This window comes from Anolis carolinensis, chromosome 2 (assembly GCF_035594765.1).
Source record: "Anolis carolinensis isolate JA03-04 chromosome 2, rAnoCar3.1.pri, whole genome shotgun sequence".
In the NCBI taxonomy this organism is placed as follows: domain Eukaryota; kingdom Metazoa; phylum Chordata; class Lepidosauria; order Squamata; family Dactyloidae; genus Anolis; species Anolis carolinensis.
This window is the reverse complement of record NC_085842.1, coordinates 1,180,221-1,198,704: the sequence shown is the minus strand read 5'-3', so window position 1 is coordinate 1,198,704 and position 18,484 is coordinate 1,180,221. Positions and strand designations below refer to the sequence as shown.

The 18,484-nt window shown below is 42.2% G+C and overlaps 1 protein-coding gene across 1 annotated transcript in view; it reads left to right on the top strand.

The window, feature by feature from the left end:
* Positions 1-2,287: 2,287 nt before the first annotated feature.
* The window catches only part of vps52 (VPS52 subunit of GARP complex), a 34,990-nt gene continuing 18,793 nt past the window's right edge, over positions 2,288-18,484 (top strand). Inside the window, exons 1-10 of the mRNA XM_062972716.1 lie at positions 2,288-2,448; positions 5,886-5,967; positions 8,650-8,702; positions 8,817-8,892; positions 9,044-9,111; positions 10,509-10,684; positions 15,550-15,700; positions 16,193-16,293; positions 16,520-16,652; positions 18,158-18,215. Of these exons, the coding sequence (XP_062828786.1) occupies positions 2,368-2,448; positions 5,886-5,967; positions 8,650-8,702; positions 8,817-8,892; positions 9,044-9,111; positions 10,509-10,684; positions 15,550-15,700; positions 16,193-16,293; positions 16,520-16,652; positions 18,158-18,215 (979 nt within the window). The 5' untranslated portion in view covers positions 2,288-2,367. The remainder of the gene's footprint in view (positions 2,449-5,885; positions 5,968-8,649; positions 8,703-8,816; positions 8,893-9,043; positions 9,112-10,508; positions 10,685-15,549; positions 15,701-16,192; positions 16,294-16,519; positions 16,653-18,157; positions 18,216-18,484) is intronic.

Here is an 18,484-nt window from a genome sequence, read left to right as displayed (position 1 = left end):
CCTTCTTTATACTCACATTAGTAGTAGTATTTGAAGTCTGTTACCTTCTTCAATTTTTGTGTTGATTGATAATTGCTTGAGATCCCTGTTGTCTTTGGTTTGTTGTTAATTGTAATGTCTGATTCTGCTGAGTGCGGTTTATATTTTTATTGTGGTACAATAGTCTTTTTTTTTTTGCCTGTGTAGGTGTTTATTATTATTGTTGTTGTAGTGATTATGAAGGTTGGATAAGTTAGATGCTACTGTATTGTTTTTTGGAGTCCCAGTGTAGCACTGACTGGCCTCTCAGCCTCAGTGCCTGGCTGTTTCTTGCCTGTGATGGTGTTGATTCTTATTGTTGTTGTTGTTGTTGTTGTTGTCATTGTTATTATTGTAATTGTTTTTTTGGAGGCCAAGTGTGAATGTAGGGATTGGGGAGGTGGATGAGTTGTGTTGTTAAATTTTGTATTTGTTATAGTCACAATGTGTTGTTGTGAGTTTTGTGGGTCCGGATTGTGGTTTTGTGGTGTGGTTGTGTTGTTACAACTGAGAGGCAAGGCTTTTGTGTTGTGTTGCCAAGTTTTGTATTTCTGGGGCATTTAGTTGTGTGCCAAGTTTTGTATTTCTGGGGCGTTTAGTTGTGTTGTTATAGTCACGATGCATTGTTGTGAGTTTTGTGGGTCCGGATTGTGGTTTTGTGGTGTGGTTGTGTTGTTACAATCAGGAGGGAAGGCTTTTGTGTTGTGTTGCCAAGTTTCGTATTTCTGGGGCATTTAGTTGTGTTGTTATAGTCATGATGCGTTGTTGTGAGTTTTGTGGGTCCGGTGTGGTTTTGTGGTGTGGTTGTGTTCTTACAACCGGGAGGCAAGGCTTTTGCATTGTTTTGCCAAGTTTTGTATTTCTGGGGCGTTTAGTTGTGTTGTTATAGTCATGATGCGTTGTTGTGAGTTTTGTGGGTCCGGATTGTGGTTTTGTGTTGTGGTTGTGTTCTTACAACTGGGAGGCAAGGCTTTTGCGTTGTGTTGTCAAATTTTGTATTTCTGGGGCGTTTAGTTGTGTTATAGTCACGATGCGTTGTTGTGAGTTTTGTGGGTCCGGATTGTGGTTTTGTGGTGTGGTTGTGTTGTTACAACCGGGAGGCAAGGCTTTTGCGTTGTGTTGTTAAGTTTTGTATTTCTGGGGCATTTAGTTGTGTGCCAAGTTTCGTATTTCTGGGGCGTTTAGTTGTGTTGTTATAGTCACGATGCGTTATTGTGAGTTTTATGGGTCCGGATTGTGGTTTTGTGGTGTGGTTGTGTTGTTACAACCTGGAGGGAAGGCTTTTGCATTGTGTTGCCAAGTTTCGTATTTCTGGGGCGTTTAGTTGTGTTGTTACAGTCACAATGCGTTGTTGTGAGTTTTGTGGGTCCTGTGTGGTTTTGTGGTGTGGTTGTGTTGTTACAACTGGGAGGCAAGGCTTTTGCATTGTGTTGCCAAGTTTTGTATTTCTGGGGCGTTTAGTTGTGTTGTTATTGCATGATGCGTTGTTGTGAGTTTTGTGGGTCTGGATTGTGGTTTTGTGGTGTGGTTGTGTTGTTGTAACCTGGAGGCAAGCCTTTTGCATTGTGTTGCCAAATTTCGTATTTCTGGGATGTTTAGTTTTGTTGTTATAGTCACTGCGCAAACAACTTTATCATTTTATATATATAGATTAAATGTAATATTACTAATAATATTACGGAATAATGGTATAGTACAATATAGTAGTATATAATGCTAATATTTTGCTATGCTAATAATATAATATATTGTATGTACATACAACTTGTAAGCCGCTCTGAGAGAGGGTGGGGCATAAATGTAGTAAATAAATAAATAAGTAATTCTTGCTGGGGTTTTTTTTTTTTTGCACTACAAATAAGACATATGCAGTGAGCATAGGAATTTGTTCATTTTTTTTCCAAATAATAATTCGGCCCCTCAACAATCTGAGGGACCATGAATCGGCCCTCCACTTAAAAAGTTTGAGGACCCCTGAATTATACCATTTAAGGCGCTTTCCATGTCCAGGTGGGGTCTGTCAGTAGGTCATATATTGATAATAATAGCGTTACTATATTTACTATTATTATGTTTTGTTCTAATAAAAATAACAACAGCCCAGTGGTGGTGCCCTCAAGCTCATGTCTCCGCCTAAACAACAATAACAGAACCATATGGAGCTGAGAAGTGTCAGTCTTCCTTTAGCTCAATCAGGCCCCGCCCTTTCCGTTCTGACGCGCGGTGCATGCCGGGCCTTGTAGTCTGGAGGGACCGAGCGCGTAGGAGAGACCGGAAGTGGCTTCCTTGGGAGACCCGGATGCGTCCAGAGCGTCGCAGGAGAAAGCAGGCAGGCAGGAGAGAGGCGTGATGTCTGCGGCGGAGGAGGACGGCGGGGGTCCCGGGCTGTTGCTGCTGGGGCGGCGCTCCAGGGACGCCGAGGAGGAAGAGGTGGGTGGGTGGGACACGGACCGGGCCCCACTTCCGGTCCCCCAGGGAGGCCCACTTCCGGCCTCTCCTGAAGGGAAGGCGCCTCGTCGCAGCCCCCTCTTTCCTTCTTTGGTTTACCCTATCAAGTCTTGATACAGGGCTCCTCTCGTGTCTCCTCTTTCTCAGCCTTCTCTTCTGCAAGCTAAACATGCCCAGCTCTTTCAGCCGCTCCTCATAGGGATTATTCATGGCCTCCAAACATTTGATCACCTTGGAACCGTTGGGGAGAAGAAAGCACCCTTTGGGTTCGATCACTTAACCAATTGCAGATCCACCTAATAGTAGCATTGCCTATAATAATAATAATACAGTAGAGTTTCGCTTAACCAAAGTAAACGGGCCAGCAGAATGTTGGATAAGCGAATATGTTGGATAATAAGGAGATATTAAGAAAAAGCCTATTAAACATCAAATTAGGTTATGATTTTACTAATTAAGTACCAAAACATCATGTTAGACAACAAATTTGACAGAAAAAGTAGTTCAATACACATTAATGCTGTGTAGTAATTACTGTATTTACGAATTTAGCACCAAAATATCACGATGTATTGAAAACATTGACTACAAAAATGCGTTGGATAATCCAGAACGTTGGATAAGCGAATGTTGGATAAGTGAGACTCTACTATAATAATAATAACTTTATTTTTATATCCTGCCTCCATCTCCCCGAAGGGACTCGGGACGGCTTACATGGGGCCAGGGCCAGGTGGTTATAGACAATGTAAAAGACGCAACAATATATAAACAATTCAATAAAACATATAAGAATCACAATTACAGTAAAACATAGTTAGATAAAAACCAGGGTAGGCTCCTAAAAATGAACTGGGCCAGAGAAAGTGCATATAGTGAAGAATGTAAACTGGGGGAGAGATAAATACCCGGAACTATTATCCTGATAAGGGGCTAGAGCAGGCGTAAGCATAGGAACTATTTCCAACTGAAGGAAAGGAATAAAGTGCAGCAGAGATACTGTTAAAACAACAAGGCAGACCCTAACCATAAGGGCCCAATCAGTCGCCAAACCAATCAGTCGCCAAAGGCCTGTTGGAAGAGCCAAGGTTTCAGGCTCTTCCGAAACTTTAGGAGGGTAGGGGCTTGCCTAATCTCCCTGGGGAGAGAGTTCCAGAGCTGGGGGGCCACCCACATTGGAATAGTTTGCTTGCAACAAGGTCATGGGGGGCTCTGTCGAAGGCCTTCCTGAAATGAAGATCCAGGGAAGTCATGCTCCCCCTCTATTCTATTCTGCCTTTACCTGGACCACTTTACCTGGAATCCCACTGTGTCCCATTCTGGGCACCACCATTGAAGGGAGAGGTTGACTCCTTAAGTTGGAACATGTCCAGAAAAGGGCCACACAAAGGATCAAGAGTCTGAACAAGCCCTATGAGGAGCGGCTTAAAGAGCTGGGCATGTTTAGCCTGCAGAAGAGAAGGCGGAGTGGAGACCTGATCAGGGCCATGGATAAATACCCTCAGGGAAGTCCTAGGGAGGAGGGAGCAGGCTTCCTTTCTGCTGCCCTGGAGACTAGGACGTGGAGCAAGGCTTAAAAGTACAGGAAAGGAGATTCCACTTGAACAGGAAGCAGAACTTCCTGATTGTGAAAATGAGCTGTTCAGCAGTGGAACTCTTCTGCTCCATTCAGTAGAGGTCACAAGATATGGCACATATACAATGCTTTCCTTGCCTCCAGTTTTGAATACACTCACTGCGGCTGGCTATTCGTTATTGGCTCTGAGTATGTTTTTAATGTATATTATATGCTCTGATTTCATGTCTCTATATTTTAAATGAACTTATATTTTATTGTGTATTGCTGGACTTTGTCCCCATGTGAGCTGCCCCGAGTCCCTTCGGGGAGATGGGGCAGGATATAAGAATAAAGTTGATGTTGTTGTTGTTGTTGTTATTATTATTATTACTCTCTCTCTCTGCCCCGGAGTGTGGTTGAGGCTCCTTCTTTGGAGGCTTTGAAGCAGAGCTTGAATGACCATCTGTCGGGGATGCTTTGAATGCGATTTTCCTGCTTGGCAGAATAGGGTTGGACTGGATGGTCCACCAGGTCGCTTTCAATTCTATGACTGTATGATTGTATGATTAAGATAGGCTACATTCACTGCATTCCCCAATGGACTGCAATCAGTGACACAGCACTGCATTTTCATCCCATGCCCTTGTTCCTTAGCTACAATTTGCACTATCCCATTCCCTTGCCTTGTTTACAGTCTGGACCTGTTCTACAATAGTTATCACCATAGGTTTTGCGTGTTGTTCTGAGTTTTAAACTGTTGTTTTATATGCTATATGTTTTACTTTATTGCATTGGAGTGTGTGTTTATTTTATGCTCTGTTTTAGGCACTTTGTGCTATATGTAAGCCACCCGAGTCCTTTCTGGGAGATGGAGGAAGCGTACAAGAATAAAGTTATTATTATTATTATTATTATTATTATTATTATCATTATTATTATTCCCTGCATCTATGGCAGGCATTCTCAGAGGTTGTAACGTCTGTAGGAAACTAGGCAAGTGGTGTGTATATATGTGTGAAAAGCTGTCCAGGGTGGAAGAACAAAATCTTATCTGTTTGATGCAAGTATGAATGTTGCAATCGGCCACCTTGATTAGCATTGAATGTCCTTGCAGTTTTAAGGCCTGACTGCTTCCTGCCTGGCAGAATCCTTTGTTGGAAGGTATGAGCTGGCCCTGATCGTTTCCTGCCTGGAATTCCCCTGTTTTCTTTATTTGCTCTCCTGATTATTTCAGAACACAGATATGCTGAACCACTCTAACAACCACCATGTCAGACTACACAGAGAAGCCATTGAAATCCACATGAAGCATGTGGATAAATTCAACATAAAGAAAGAAATCATGAAAATGAACAAAATCGGATGACCAGTGTTAAAACTCCAAGATTAGGACAATAAATAAAGAACAACACCTCAGAAAAGAGGGGAATTCCGGACATAAATTAGTCAGGCCAGCTAACACCTCCCAACAAAGGATCCCCCAGGCAAGAAGCAGCCAGGTTTTGAAGCTGCAAGGCTATTCAATGCTAATCAAGCTGGCCCATTGCAACATTCACACTTGGCGCAACCAGACAAGAGTTCTTTCTCCCATCATGGACATCATTCCACGGGGATATAAACCTCCCTTGCCTTGTTTCCAACAGACTTCACAACCTCTGGAGATGCCTGCCATAGATGTGAGTGAAACATCAGGAGAGAATGCTTCTAGAACATGGCCATACAGTCTGGAAAAGTCACAGCAACCCAGTGATTCTGGCCATGAATGCCTCCGACGATATATTACTATTATTATTCCTGCCGCTTTCCCTGTCTCCCTGGTGATCCTAATGGCCTCTCTCTGCTCCCTTCCCCCCAATTGCAGGGCCAAAGCGAGGAGCCCCTGCAGCTCAACCTGGGAGAGCTGGACCTCACCTCCGATGAGTTCATCCTGGATGAAGTGGACAGTGAGTGCAGAATGGCCAGAGGGGGGAGGGGTGTCCTGAACCTCACTTGCAGTCTCTGTAAGAGAGAGAGGGAACACATCAGTCTCCTCTCAGCAGGAAGGCAGGGCTGTTTCTGTCTGCTCTTTGTTGGACATCCTGCCTCTGAAGTTCCCTCTGCTTCCCATCCACATCATTTGCCCTTCTTTTGTGTGAAAACTTAGGCCCCATCTCCACTGACCACTTAATGCAGTTCAAAGCTAGCTTAATACTGGGGTGGCTAGACAACAAAAGTGCATAAAAGAAAGTCTTTAACATGCATCAGGGCTTGTGCCATCCCCATCTGGACCTATGTAACCACCTGCACAGCAAATCCACTTTCTTCAAAACCAGTTTGAAACTGCCAGTGTAGATGAGTCCTCTGTCTTTTCTGTGATTCTCTCCATCACTCTGTCACACTCCAGAGCAGGAACTTTCTGACTTGAAACAGCACACCAGGTTGGTAAAATCAGCAAGCAGTTTATTGTAGAATATATATAGGCAAAGCAATAAAAAAGTAATAAACTATCAATACAAAATCCAAGATTATCCGTAGAACTCCAGAAGGAAGTCAGCTCCAGTATTACATATAAATCCATGAAGCAAGGCACATGAAAAACAAGGAACCAAAACAACATAAACTTTCAGGCAAAAACTTAAACTTGACAACAGCTTGATACATGGAACATGAAGCCCTTGAGAACGAAACCAGCAAGGTTAAAAGATTTTTACTCGACTGAGATGCTAGACTCCCATTAGTCATTATAAACCCTTTCCAAAAGCTGAAACTGACAGGAAAGCATTCTTTTTTACTTTCCCACTAGATAATTAGTTGTTATATTTCCTTTCTTGTAAATGAGCAGAGCACCAGAGTTTCTGAAGGTTTTGCCTATGTTTACTAAAGCTTTGCTTTCTATCCAAGTTTTCACTATTGTGAACACCTGGCAAAGCAATCTCAGAATCACTTTCAGGCTGTTGCTCTAAGAAAAGTGGTGAAAGGTCTTTCCCGGAAATATGACCTTGCTCAGGCCTCTCATCTGAACTTAACTCCAGCCCAAGCCCATCATCAGGAACATCATCCCCATTCCCATTCTGCATATCAGTATGAACATCATTCTCATCACAGACATCACGCACAATCACAGGTTGGACAGGCTGGCATACAACACACACTGTCTACTCTGTGGCTCTTTCTACCTTCTCTGAATGAATCTCTCTTTCAATAATTACACCATGTAACAAAAATTTTTAAAAAATGTTCCTGGTTTGTAAGTGTTATTCCTGTTTAATTATGCGGAACTTAATTTAAAATTAGTTGTTACACTCCAGAAACTTGGTTTTTGTGGCTGCCACAAACTAGATTGAATTGGTTGATGGAAGCTTGTTCTTTGGAGGCTTATAAACAGAGGCTGGATGGCCATCTGTCAGGGATACTTTGTGCTTTTTCTCCATGGCAGGAGGTTGGACTAGATGTCCCCTGGGGTCTCTTCTATTATTTTATAATTCTGTGAGTCAGCAATTGGGAAAAATGTGCTGCAGGATTTCCTTCCTGCAAATACAAAGTTTTTTGCAATTTAATAAGCCTTTTCCATGCTTTTAGGAAAGAACCAATTAGGAAATGATATTTATGATCCAGAAACAAAATTTGTGTTGCATAGAGTTATCTGAGGCCCCATTCACATTGCCATATAATCCAGTTTCTGAATGCAGATTAACTGCATTGAACTGAATTATATGGCAGTGTCAACTCATATAATCCAGTTTAAAGCACTTAATACGCATTTTGAAACCGGATTATCTGGCAGTGTAGAAGGAGCCTGAGTGATTATCTGTCTTTGGATGATTTTGTCTTTGTTATTATCTGTTATTCTCTCTCTCTTATCTGAATGATTCTGTCTTTGAATTATTTTCTCTGTCTTCTCTGTGATTCCCAATCTTCTCTCAATGAGTCAATTTGAGTCAAACTTCCCTGAGTCCCCTCAGGGAATAGGGTGGGATAAAAATAAAGTTCTATTGTTATTATTGTTATTGTTATTATTTATTTATTTATTTGCTACATTTATATGCCGTCTTTCTCACCCCGAAGGGGACTCAGAGCGGCTTACAAATTAAATTTACATCAAGTATTATATTATTAGCATAGTACAATACTGGTAATAAATTACTATATTGTACTGTATCAATATATTGTAATATTATTAGTAATATTACATTTAAAATATAATATATAATTTATATTATTATATTGTATTATTAGTATTATATCGTATTACAATATAATATTATGAATGTTATATGTATATACAATATGCTCGGGCTGTGGCGCAGGCTGGAGAGCAGCTGCAATGAATCACTGCAATGAATCACTCTGACCAGGAGGTCATGAGTTCGAGGCCCGCTCGGAGCCATGTTTGTCTTGTCTTTGTTCTATGTTAAAAGGCATTGAATGTTTGCCTATATGTGTAATGTGATCTGCCCGGAGTCCACTTCGGGGTGAGAAGGGCGGAATATAAATGCTGTAAATAAATAAAAAATAAATAAATATGTTATAATTATTATATTATATGTTATTATTATTATATATTATTGTCTTCTCTGTGATTCATGCTACTTTCTCTGGATGATTCCCTCTGTCTTCTCTGTGGTTCATTCTGCCTTCCTTTCCAGGTCACATACAAGCCAACCTGGAGGATGCTCTGGTGCAGGAGGCCTTGAAAACGGTGAGAGGGGCTCCCGGTGGGGCTGGCAGAGCCTTGAATCAGGAACAAGGGGCTGTTGGGGGTGGGCTGTGGCCTTGCTGGGCCTTTCAACATCTCCCTTCCTTTGCTTTCCAGGGGGTGGACCTGAGGCAGTACTCCAAGCAAGTGGAGCTGGAGCTGCAGCAGATCGAGAATGCCTCCATCAAGGACTGCATCCTCTCATCCTGGGAGAAGGGCCTGCCAAGGAGGAGGCAGCAGAGGGGCCCATTTGGAGGCCGGGGTGGGAGGAGGGGGGTTGGAGACTCCCATTTGGGGGCCTCACATTCAGGTGCCTTTTTGTTGTCCTTAATGGCCTCCTCCAGACATCAAGGAGAGCAAGAACATTGCCTCGCTCCATACTCAGATCACGGCCTGTGACGCGGTCCTGGAGGTGAGTGCATTGGTTACTGGTATTGGAAATAACGGCACCCAGTCTCTGGGCACATTTCCCTTTGGAAATAAAAGGCAATCATAACCTTATTGAAAAGGGAAAATGATGTCACATCTGTTTGGCAAATGTGAATCTCCATGAACATGTGGTGACCACCTTTTGAAAACCACTAGTCAAGAAAAGCATGACCTTGTTAGACGTCAACACATTGAACAAGTGATACTGTATTCATAAGCATTCGTGTAATGGCACACAGGGAACTCAGCTGTTAGACTGAAGAACCATGTCTTTGAAGTGCCAAGGACAAAGACATACCACTACAAAAGTATTTGGTTAGCAGAGGATGGTTGTTTTTTGCAGTTGTAATTGTAATTGGCCAAGGATATGTCAGAGTATTTGCAGCGCAGCAGTAGTTGGATGGAAGCAGTGGAATGCAGAACGAAGAGACACTCAGAGACGTTGGTAAAACTATTTACAAAGTTTTACTGTATGCAGCAATAATCAACACAAACAGACTTGCAGACGACAGACGAACACAGGACTGCTCTGTTCTCCAACAGAACTTGACTTGAACTCTAGGCAGACAGAACTCAACTGAACTGATGCAATTGTTATGCACAAACACTTGTGTCTGGATACTCCCTAGTTCCAGCCACGCATCAAGGTCATCATAGCTTCTTGACAATTAACTCTTTCCACATTATGGTACAATCTGGATGATGCAATCAGTAGCAATACAAGCATGGCACAAATTGCATTTAAACACTATCAATACACAAATCCCACATTAACAGGATATACACTCCCTTGAAACCTCTAAGTTTAAAATATGCACTTGTTTACTCATAAACTCCAATATACAGGCACATTTCTTATTAGAGTTTCAGTACAGATAGGATGTAGCTTCTCTGTGTTGAGTACACAGGGTGGTATTATTAATCAGTAGTCCAAAGTCTTTAAGTATACTTATACTCACTGAAGTCCATAAGCATACTTCTATATGGAAGTCCAAACAGCAACATACATGCATCCACCTCCACTGAGCTGTAAAGGCAGACTGACTACAAAATGGAGTCCTGAGTCTGAACATGCTCAGTATAATCACATGTCTATAACCCCTCTCACACCAAAGAGGTACAGCCAAATGGCAGATACACATAGAATTCAGGTTAGCAAATATATACATTAACAAAAAAAATAGAGTCTTGGGAAGTTGCTATTTCCAAAAAGTGGGGATATACTCAGTTCCTGCTCAATTTAGGTTACAGTGTGGATCAGACATGGGCCAACTTCAGCCCTCCAGGAGTTTTGGACTTCAACTCCCCCAATTCCTAACAGCCGTAGTTGGCCCATGCCTGCCCTAATCCTTCTCTCTCTGTGTCCGTTGCTCCGATCAGCGCATGGAGGCCATGCTGAGCTCCTTCCAGTCGGACCTGAGCAGCATCAGCTGTGAGATCCAGACCCTGCAGGAGCAGTCGGTGGCCATGAACGTCCGGCTCCGCAACCGCCAGGCCGTCCGCGGGCGCCTCTCCCAGCTGGTGGACGAGCTGGTGGTGCCCAACGTCATGATCAGGTCTGCAACCCGGCCTTGCCTTTATCTTTCTCTAAACCAGTGGTCCACAACCTTGGGTCCCCAGATGTTTGGGCCTTCAACTCCCACAAATCCTAACAGCTGGTACACTGGCTGGGATTTCTGGGAGTTGTAGGCCAAAACACCTGGGGACCCACAGATAGAGAACCACTGCTCTAAATGCATTGCTCTGAACTGGGCGCAGGATAAAGGAGGGTCATCACTTGCCTTTCATGCAGGCTATAATAGCATTCACTTCACTTCACTTCATTTCTTAATTAGTCGCTCTCCACCAGAGTACTCCGAGCGACTTACAATTTAAAATATCATTCCACAATATAAAAAACATTCATCATAAAAACATTCAACATAAAAACATTCAACCTAAAAACATTCAGCCTAAAACATTCAACAGTGACTATTTGGCAAATTAGATCTGATTTACTTAAATGCACAACCAAACAGTCAAGTCTTGAGCGCTTTTCCAAAAGGTCGCAACTCCGACATTGCTGTAACACAGGGGTCCCCAAACTAAGGCCCGGGGGCCGAATGCGGCCCTCTGAGGTCATTTACCTGGCCCCCGCCCTCAGTTTTATAATATAATATATTGTATATACATATAATATTGATAATAATATTATAATGTAATACAATATAACACTAATAATAATCTATATATATATAAAAGGGTAATGAAATTTCGGCCTAGGACAAAACAACAAAACTACACATCCCAGAAGCACTAAACTTGGCAACACAACCCCTCATCCATGCCTCTACGTTCATACAACAAAAAGAAAAATAAAGTCCTAATTAGAGGTAGAGGAATAATTGTTTTTATCCAATTGCTGCCAGTTAGAAGGCTAAACTCCGCCCACTTGGTCTCCTAGCAACCCACTCAGCCCAGGGGACAGGCAGAGTTAGGCCTCACTTAGGCCTCTTCCACAGATTATCTAATTTGCACTGGATTATATGGCAGTGTAGACTCAAGGCCCTTCCACACAGCTATATAACCCATTTATAATGGACTTAATGTTACCCTTTACCTTAACTACCCTAATGTTACCCTTTACCTTAATTACCCTTTACCTTAACTACCACCAATTCCTCAATACTTTATTTCCCATACCACCATACTTCGCCATAGCAATGCGTGGCCGGGCACAGCTAGTACCATATAATAATATTATATTCTGTATTACATATAATATTACTAATAATATTACAGTATAGTGGTATAGTTCAATATAGTAATATATAATGCTAATATTGTGCTATGCTAATAATATAATACATTGTATGTACATATAATTTGTAAGCCACTCTGAGTCCCCTTTGGGGTGAGAAGGGTGTGATACAAATGTAGTAAATAAATGCAGTAAATAAATAAATAATAAATAAATACATTTTAGACTTAGGCTTGCCCAAAGTCTGAAATGACTTGAAGGCACACAACAACAACAACAACAACAACAACAACCCTAATTAACTTGACTATCTCATTGGCCAGAAGCAGGACCACACTTCCCATTGAAATCCTGATAAATGTATGTTGGTTAAGATTGTTTTCATTTTTAAATATTGTATTGTTCTTTCATTGTTGTTGTTGTTGTTGTTGTTGTTGTTTTTGCACTACAAATAAGACATATGCAGTGTGCATCAGAATTTGTATTTTTTTTTCAAATGATAATCCGGCCCCTCAACAGTCTGAAGGATTGTGGACCGGCCCTCGGCTTAAAAAGTTTGAGGACCCCTGCTCTAACATATGGAGGCCATGAGTTCCACAGAATTGGAGCAGAGGCCGAAAAGGCTCTATGCCTTGTAGCTTCCAGGCGTACCTCCCTAGGGCCCAGTACGTATAGGAGATTTTTCTGGGAGGATCGGGGTGACCACTGATGGAAGAAAGGAAGGAGGCGGTCCCTAAGATAGAATGGTCCTTGGCCATTTCGAGCTCTAAATGTCAGGATCAGTATCTTGGAAGAGATCCGATGTTCTATTGGTAGCCAATGCAGTTGTTTCAGAATCGGTGTAATATGGGATCTTATAGATGATCCCGCTAGCAGCCTGGCCGCCGCATTTTGAACCAACCTTATGCACTGTAACATCATCCATCTGGCTCATGTTCAGCAGTAACCCCAAGGTCCCGTTTTTGCCAAGCAAAACATCTACCATCTTATTTATTTATTTATTTATTTCTCACGTTTATATCCCGCCCTTTTCACCCGACGGGACTCAGGGCGGCTTACAACAGTGGCAACAATTAGATGCCCATACAAACCAATATAAAACAGCACATAAAACAGTTAAAACTATTAAAATACATTATGAATTAACAATATACATTTCAAACATAAAATCAGATTCTTATTCTTATTCTTCTGTGATTCTTTGTTTGTTTGCAACCTAAAATCAGACAATAATAACAAATGGATAACATTACAAAACATGGCCTGAGATTTTTCTCCGGTGCCCCTGATAAGAAAGTATATTTTCTGTTTTATTAATTTTTATTTAGAAATGAAGAAAACATAATAAAGGAACAGAAATAATACAACATTGCAGATATATATATACAGTAGAGTCTCACTTATCCAACATTCTGGATTATCCAACACATTTTTATAGTCAATGTTTTCAATACATCGTGATATTTTGGTGCTAAATTCGTAAATACAGTAATTACTACATAGCATTAATGTGTAATGAACTACTTTTTCTGTCAAATTTGTTGTATAACACGATGTTTTGGTGCTTAATTTGTAAAATCATAACCTATTTTGATGTTTAATAGGCTTTTTCTTAATCTCTCCTTATTATCCAACATATTCGCTTATCCAACGTTCTGCCGGCCCGTTTATGTTGGATAAGTGAGACTCTACTGTATATATATATCTGCAATTTTGTATTATTTCTGTTCACACACACACACACTCACAAAAGAGCTATGTAACTCAAGTCAAAAGCAAACACCCTCACCTCATGCACACCCTTTAATTCAGGCAGGCTTTGCCTCCAGGTTGGCTTGCTTGTATGTGGCCTGGAAAAAAATGGTTTTATTTCTGTTTATAATGTGTTTTTTATGCTGTAGATGTATTGTATGTGATATATTCATTGTTGGAAGAAACCGCCCTGAGTCTCTTTAGGGAGATAGAGCGATATATATTAATAAAGTTTTACTTACTTACCTGGCAAGGAAAGCAGAGAGAAGCAGAATGAATCACAGAGAAGACAGAGGGAGTCATTCCAATCACACTTGTTGTATTATGTGTTTTATTTGCTCATTTGTTTAGTGGTTTTTATCGTTTGATAGGGTGTGTTTATTTTTTTATTGATTTTATTGTTATGTCTATGACATGGCATTGAATTTTTGCCGGAGTTTGAAAGCCGCCTTGAGTCCCCTGCGGGGTGAGGAAGACGGGGTATAAATGAAGTAAATAAAATAATAATAAATAAGAAGGAGATTTTTAAGATCAAATTCGAAGGTGTTGTGGATTTTGCTGTAGGAATGGGTGCTTAATTTCTTTTTAATACCGATAATATTTGATTCTATTTTAATGTTTGTCCACCTTTAGGTTTTTAATCGTATTAGTTTACTGTAAGCCGCTTTGAGTATCTGTTTTAGAGAGAAATCAGGGTATAAATAACACTACATAACAGAATTTGAAAACAAATGTTCCTGGTTTGAAAGTGTTATCCTCTGTTTACTTTTGCAGTCCTTACTCTGAAAGTAGTTGTTCCACTCCAGACACTTTACTTTTGTGGCTGCCACAAACTAGGTTGAATATGTTGAGACTCAATGATGAGATATATTCAAAACTAAAGCAAAATGTGCTGCAGGATGTCCCTACCGCAAAAACAAAGTTTTGACAGTTTAATAAACTTTTTTCCATGTTTTTTGATAGAAACAACTAGCTGTGCCTGGCCACGTGTTGCTGTGGCTTAGGGGAATCCTTTGTTGGCCAGGTGAAATAGCAGTGAATAGCCTTGCAGCCTCCAAGCCTGGCCATTTTCTTCTTATGGGAATCCTTGTTTGATGAGCTGGAATACAAAGGAATAGGCTTGCTGCTTGGAAGGCTGGGTACTTGCGTTCTAGGGGCTGCTAGAATTGCAATGAATAGCCTCATTACTTCAAAGCCTGTCTGCTTGCAACCTAGGGGAATTTACCTAATTTGATGTTTAATCGGCTTTTCCTGAATCCCTTCTTATTATCCAACATATTCACTTATCCAACGTTCTGCCAGCCTGTTTATGTTGGATAAGTGAGACTACTGTATATTTATAATCTTATATTATCTGCTTAGAACTGGATTATATGAGGCCCCTTCTACACAGCTGGATAAAATGCACACTGAAGTGGATTATATGGCAGTGTGGACTCAAGATAATCCAGTTAAAATCAGATAATCTGTATTTTATAGGCAGTGTGGAAGAGTCCTAACTCTGCCTGTCCCCTGGGCTGAGTGGGTTGCTAGGAGACTAAGTGGGCGGAGCTTAGCATTCTAACTGGCAGCAATTGGATAAAAACAATTATTCCTCTCCCTCTAATTAGGACTGTTTTTCTTTTCTTTTTTGATCCCATGGATGAGGGGTTGTGCTGCCAAGTTTAGTGTTTCTGGGATGTGTAGTTTTATTATTTTGTCCTAGGCTGAAATTTCATTACTCTTTTATATATATAGATTAGGAAATGACAAGAAACAATAATCGTGTTTCATAGTATATTAATACCAACAACAACAACATTTTTCTCCATCTTAAACCGCACAGTGATTTTTCTGTCAGCAAACCATTGTATTAAGGAACCTCCATCCTTAACTAGGCTTTCCTTTTCAACCCATACACCCACCCCCCCTTCCTGCCCCTTCCTTCAGCACCATCCTGGAGACCCCCGTGACGGAGCAGGCCTTCCTGGAGCAGCTCCACGAGCTGAACAACAAGATCAACGCCGTCAAGGAGCAGGCCTTCCGTGAGACCACCGCCTGCGCAGACGTGGCCGACGTCCTGGACAAGCTCAAGGCCAAGGTGCCCGGGGGGGGGGGGGGAATCTTCCTGTTGGAGAGATCCAGGGGCTTTATTTGGGAAGGCAGGACACTTACTTTTAAAAATATATATATTGATTGACATCAGTTATTTACAATATCTATAAAAACTGGGGTATGGGAAACAAAAAGAGACCACAAGTGGGGATACACACACACACACACACACACATCATACATAGACACACCAAAAAACCCCTAAGCTAATTATGGATTTGAGATGGAAAAAAAGAGGGAAGGGACTTCCGATTTTCTTCCTTGTGGTTTCTAATGTCTTTGTTTAGTTTGTTTAAATCAGGAATGGGCCAATTTTGGCCCTCCTCCAAATGTTTTGGACTTCAACTGCCGACTGTTAGGAATTCTGAGAGTTGAAATCCAAAACACTTGGAGGAGAGTTGAAGTTTGCCCATGCCTGCTCTGGAGAGAGGGAAGATGTTTCTGCTCCTTGTCTCCATGGTTGCTTCTCCTCTTCCAGGCGGTGGCCAAGATCCGTGAGTTCATCCTGCAGAAGGTCTACTCCTTCCGGAAGCCGATGACCAACTACCAGATCCCCCAGAATGCCCTCCTCAAATACAGGTAGGAAGGTCAGCGGTCAAATTAACTTCGGGTCCCAGCTTGCATTGCTCAGCATCAAGGCAGGTGCAGGACAGTGGCCTGCTTCTTTGGGGCTCAGTCTCCTTAGCTCAGTATTTTCGGCTGTGGATGAAGCATCTCTTGGTTTCAGGGAGGCAGGCATGGGCCAACTCTGGCCCTCCCTCCAGGTGTTTGGACTTCAGTTTCCTTGTGCCCCCTTCCTCCTCAGGTTCTTCTACCAGTTTCTCCTGGGACACGAGCGCGCGGTAGCCAAGGAGGTCCGGGATGAGTACATGGAGACCATGAGCAAGATCTACCTCAGCTACTTCAAGTCCTACACCAGCCGCCTGATGAAGGTCCAGGTGAGAGGGATTTGGAGGGAGGAGGAGAGGAGGAGGATTGCTTGCTCACATGTGGGGAGTGCTCCTCTGGATCCTCAGACCCCGTAGTTGTGCCACTTATTTATTTCATTTATTTACTAGCTTGGGTCCCCAGCGTTGCCTGGGTTATTTGAAAAAGTCAGTGTTTTAATTGTACAAAATGCATATGGTTGTGGATTGACTACAACTGCCATCATGCCAGGTTAACCCTGAGACACTCCATCAAAGTTTGTGATGTTGGGCAAGTTTGCTCTGAGTGCATCATGGGTGGGTTTCAGTGTGCCCTCTGGCTCTGGGGTAAACTACAACTCCCACTCTGGTGAGTCAGGCCCCTCAAACCCCTCCAGTAGGTTGAGTTAGTCTTGGGGGTTCTGTGTGCCAAGTGTGATCCAGGTCCATCATTGGCAGAGGTCACAGTTTCCCTGCTTGTGGGTGAACTACAACTCCCAGAAAGGAAGGTCAGTTCCCCCAAACCCCTCCGGTAATCAAAATTTGGTCCAGATCCATTGGTGTTTGAGTTCACAGTGCTCTCCGGATCTAGGTGAACTACAACTCCCTCAAATCAAGGTGAATTTTCCCCAAAGACCTCTAGTATTTTTTGCTGGTCTTGAGGGCTCTGTGTGCCAAGTTTGGTCCAATTCCATCTTTGGTGGAGTTCAGAGTTCTCATTGATTGCAGGTGAACTATACATCCCAGTACCTACAACTCCAAAGTGTCCAGGCCAATTCAGATTTGGGCATATCGGATATGTATGCTAAATTTAGTCCAGATCCATCATTGTTTGGGTTCATAGTGGGCTCTGGATGTAGGTGAACTACAACTCCTACAAATCCCTCTAAAGACCACCAGTATTTTTGTTGATCATGGGGGTTCTATGTGCCAAGTTAGTTCCAGGTCCATCGTGGTTCCAGGTCCAGAGTGCTCTTAGATTGCAAGTGAACTATACGTCCCAGTCCCTACAACTCCTATGAATCATGGTGAATTCTCCCCAAATCTCTCCAGTATGTTCAATTGCTGCTCAATTTCTGTTTGCTGTGTGCCATAGAAAAGAATAGGAAAAGGTTATGGGAGAGGCAGTGGGCGGGGTCATGCAAATTCCCCACCAAAGGAGAGAATAAGGAACACTGGGATGTCTGTCTGTGGTGGAGGAAAAACAGAAAATCTAGGAGGAAATGGTCCCTGTCTGAAAGCCTTCACTTGGGTGTTGGGCAGGATGGTGTTTGTGGAGGACATGGGCAGCACTCGCTATAACCTGCAACATCATTGGAGGGAGGGCCATTGGTGTCTCCTAAGTAGTGGGAGCTATAGCTGTTTGTAGAAGTGGGGCTTGTCTGTGCAAGTTTACACCCCAGCCACACACACACACACACATGCATATTTTCATTTTTATTACGTGTATAGATTTGAGAAATTTAGATCCCGCTTTTCTCTGAGCACAGATCTGCCTCACTTCCTGTTGACTTACTCTCTGTGTCTCTGGCCTGCAGTACGAGGAAGTGGCCGAGAAGGACGACCTCATGGGAGTGGAGGACACGGCCAAGAAGGATATCCTTGTTGTGTTCTCTGGGGCGAATGTGGAGGGCTCTGTTCCTTTCCTTTGTTGTTATGATAAAACCCATTAGGAAATGACGATGATGATAATAATAATAATAATAATAATAATAATAATAATAATAATAATAATAATAATGCCTCAAGTACCACCTGCCAGCAGCAAAGAACTGGTGGGATCACAAACCTGCAAAAGTATTGGAAAATGAGCACGCAAAGATACTGTGGGACTTCCGAATCCAGACTGACAAAGTTCTGGAACA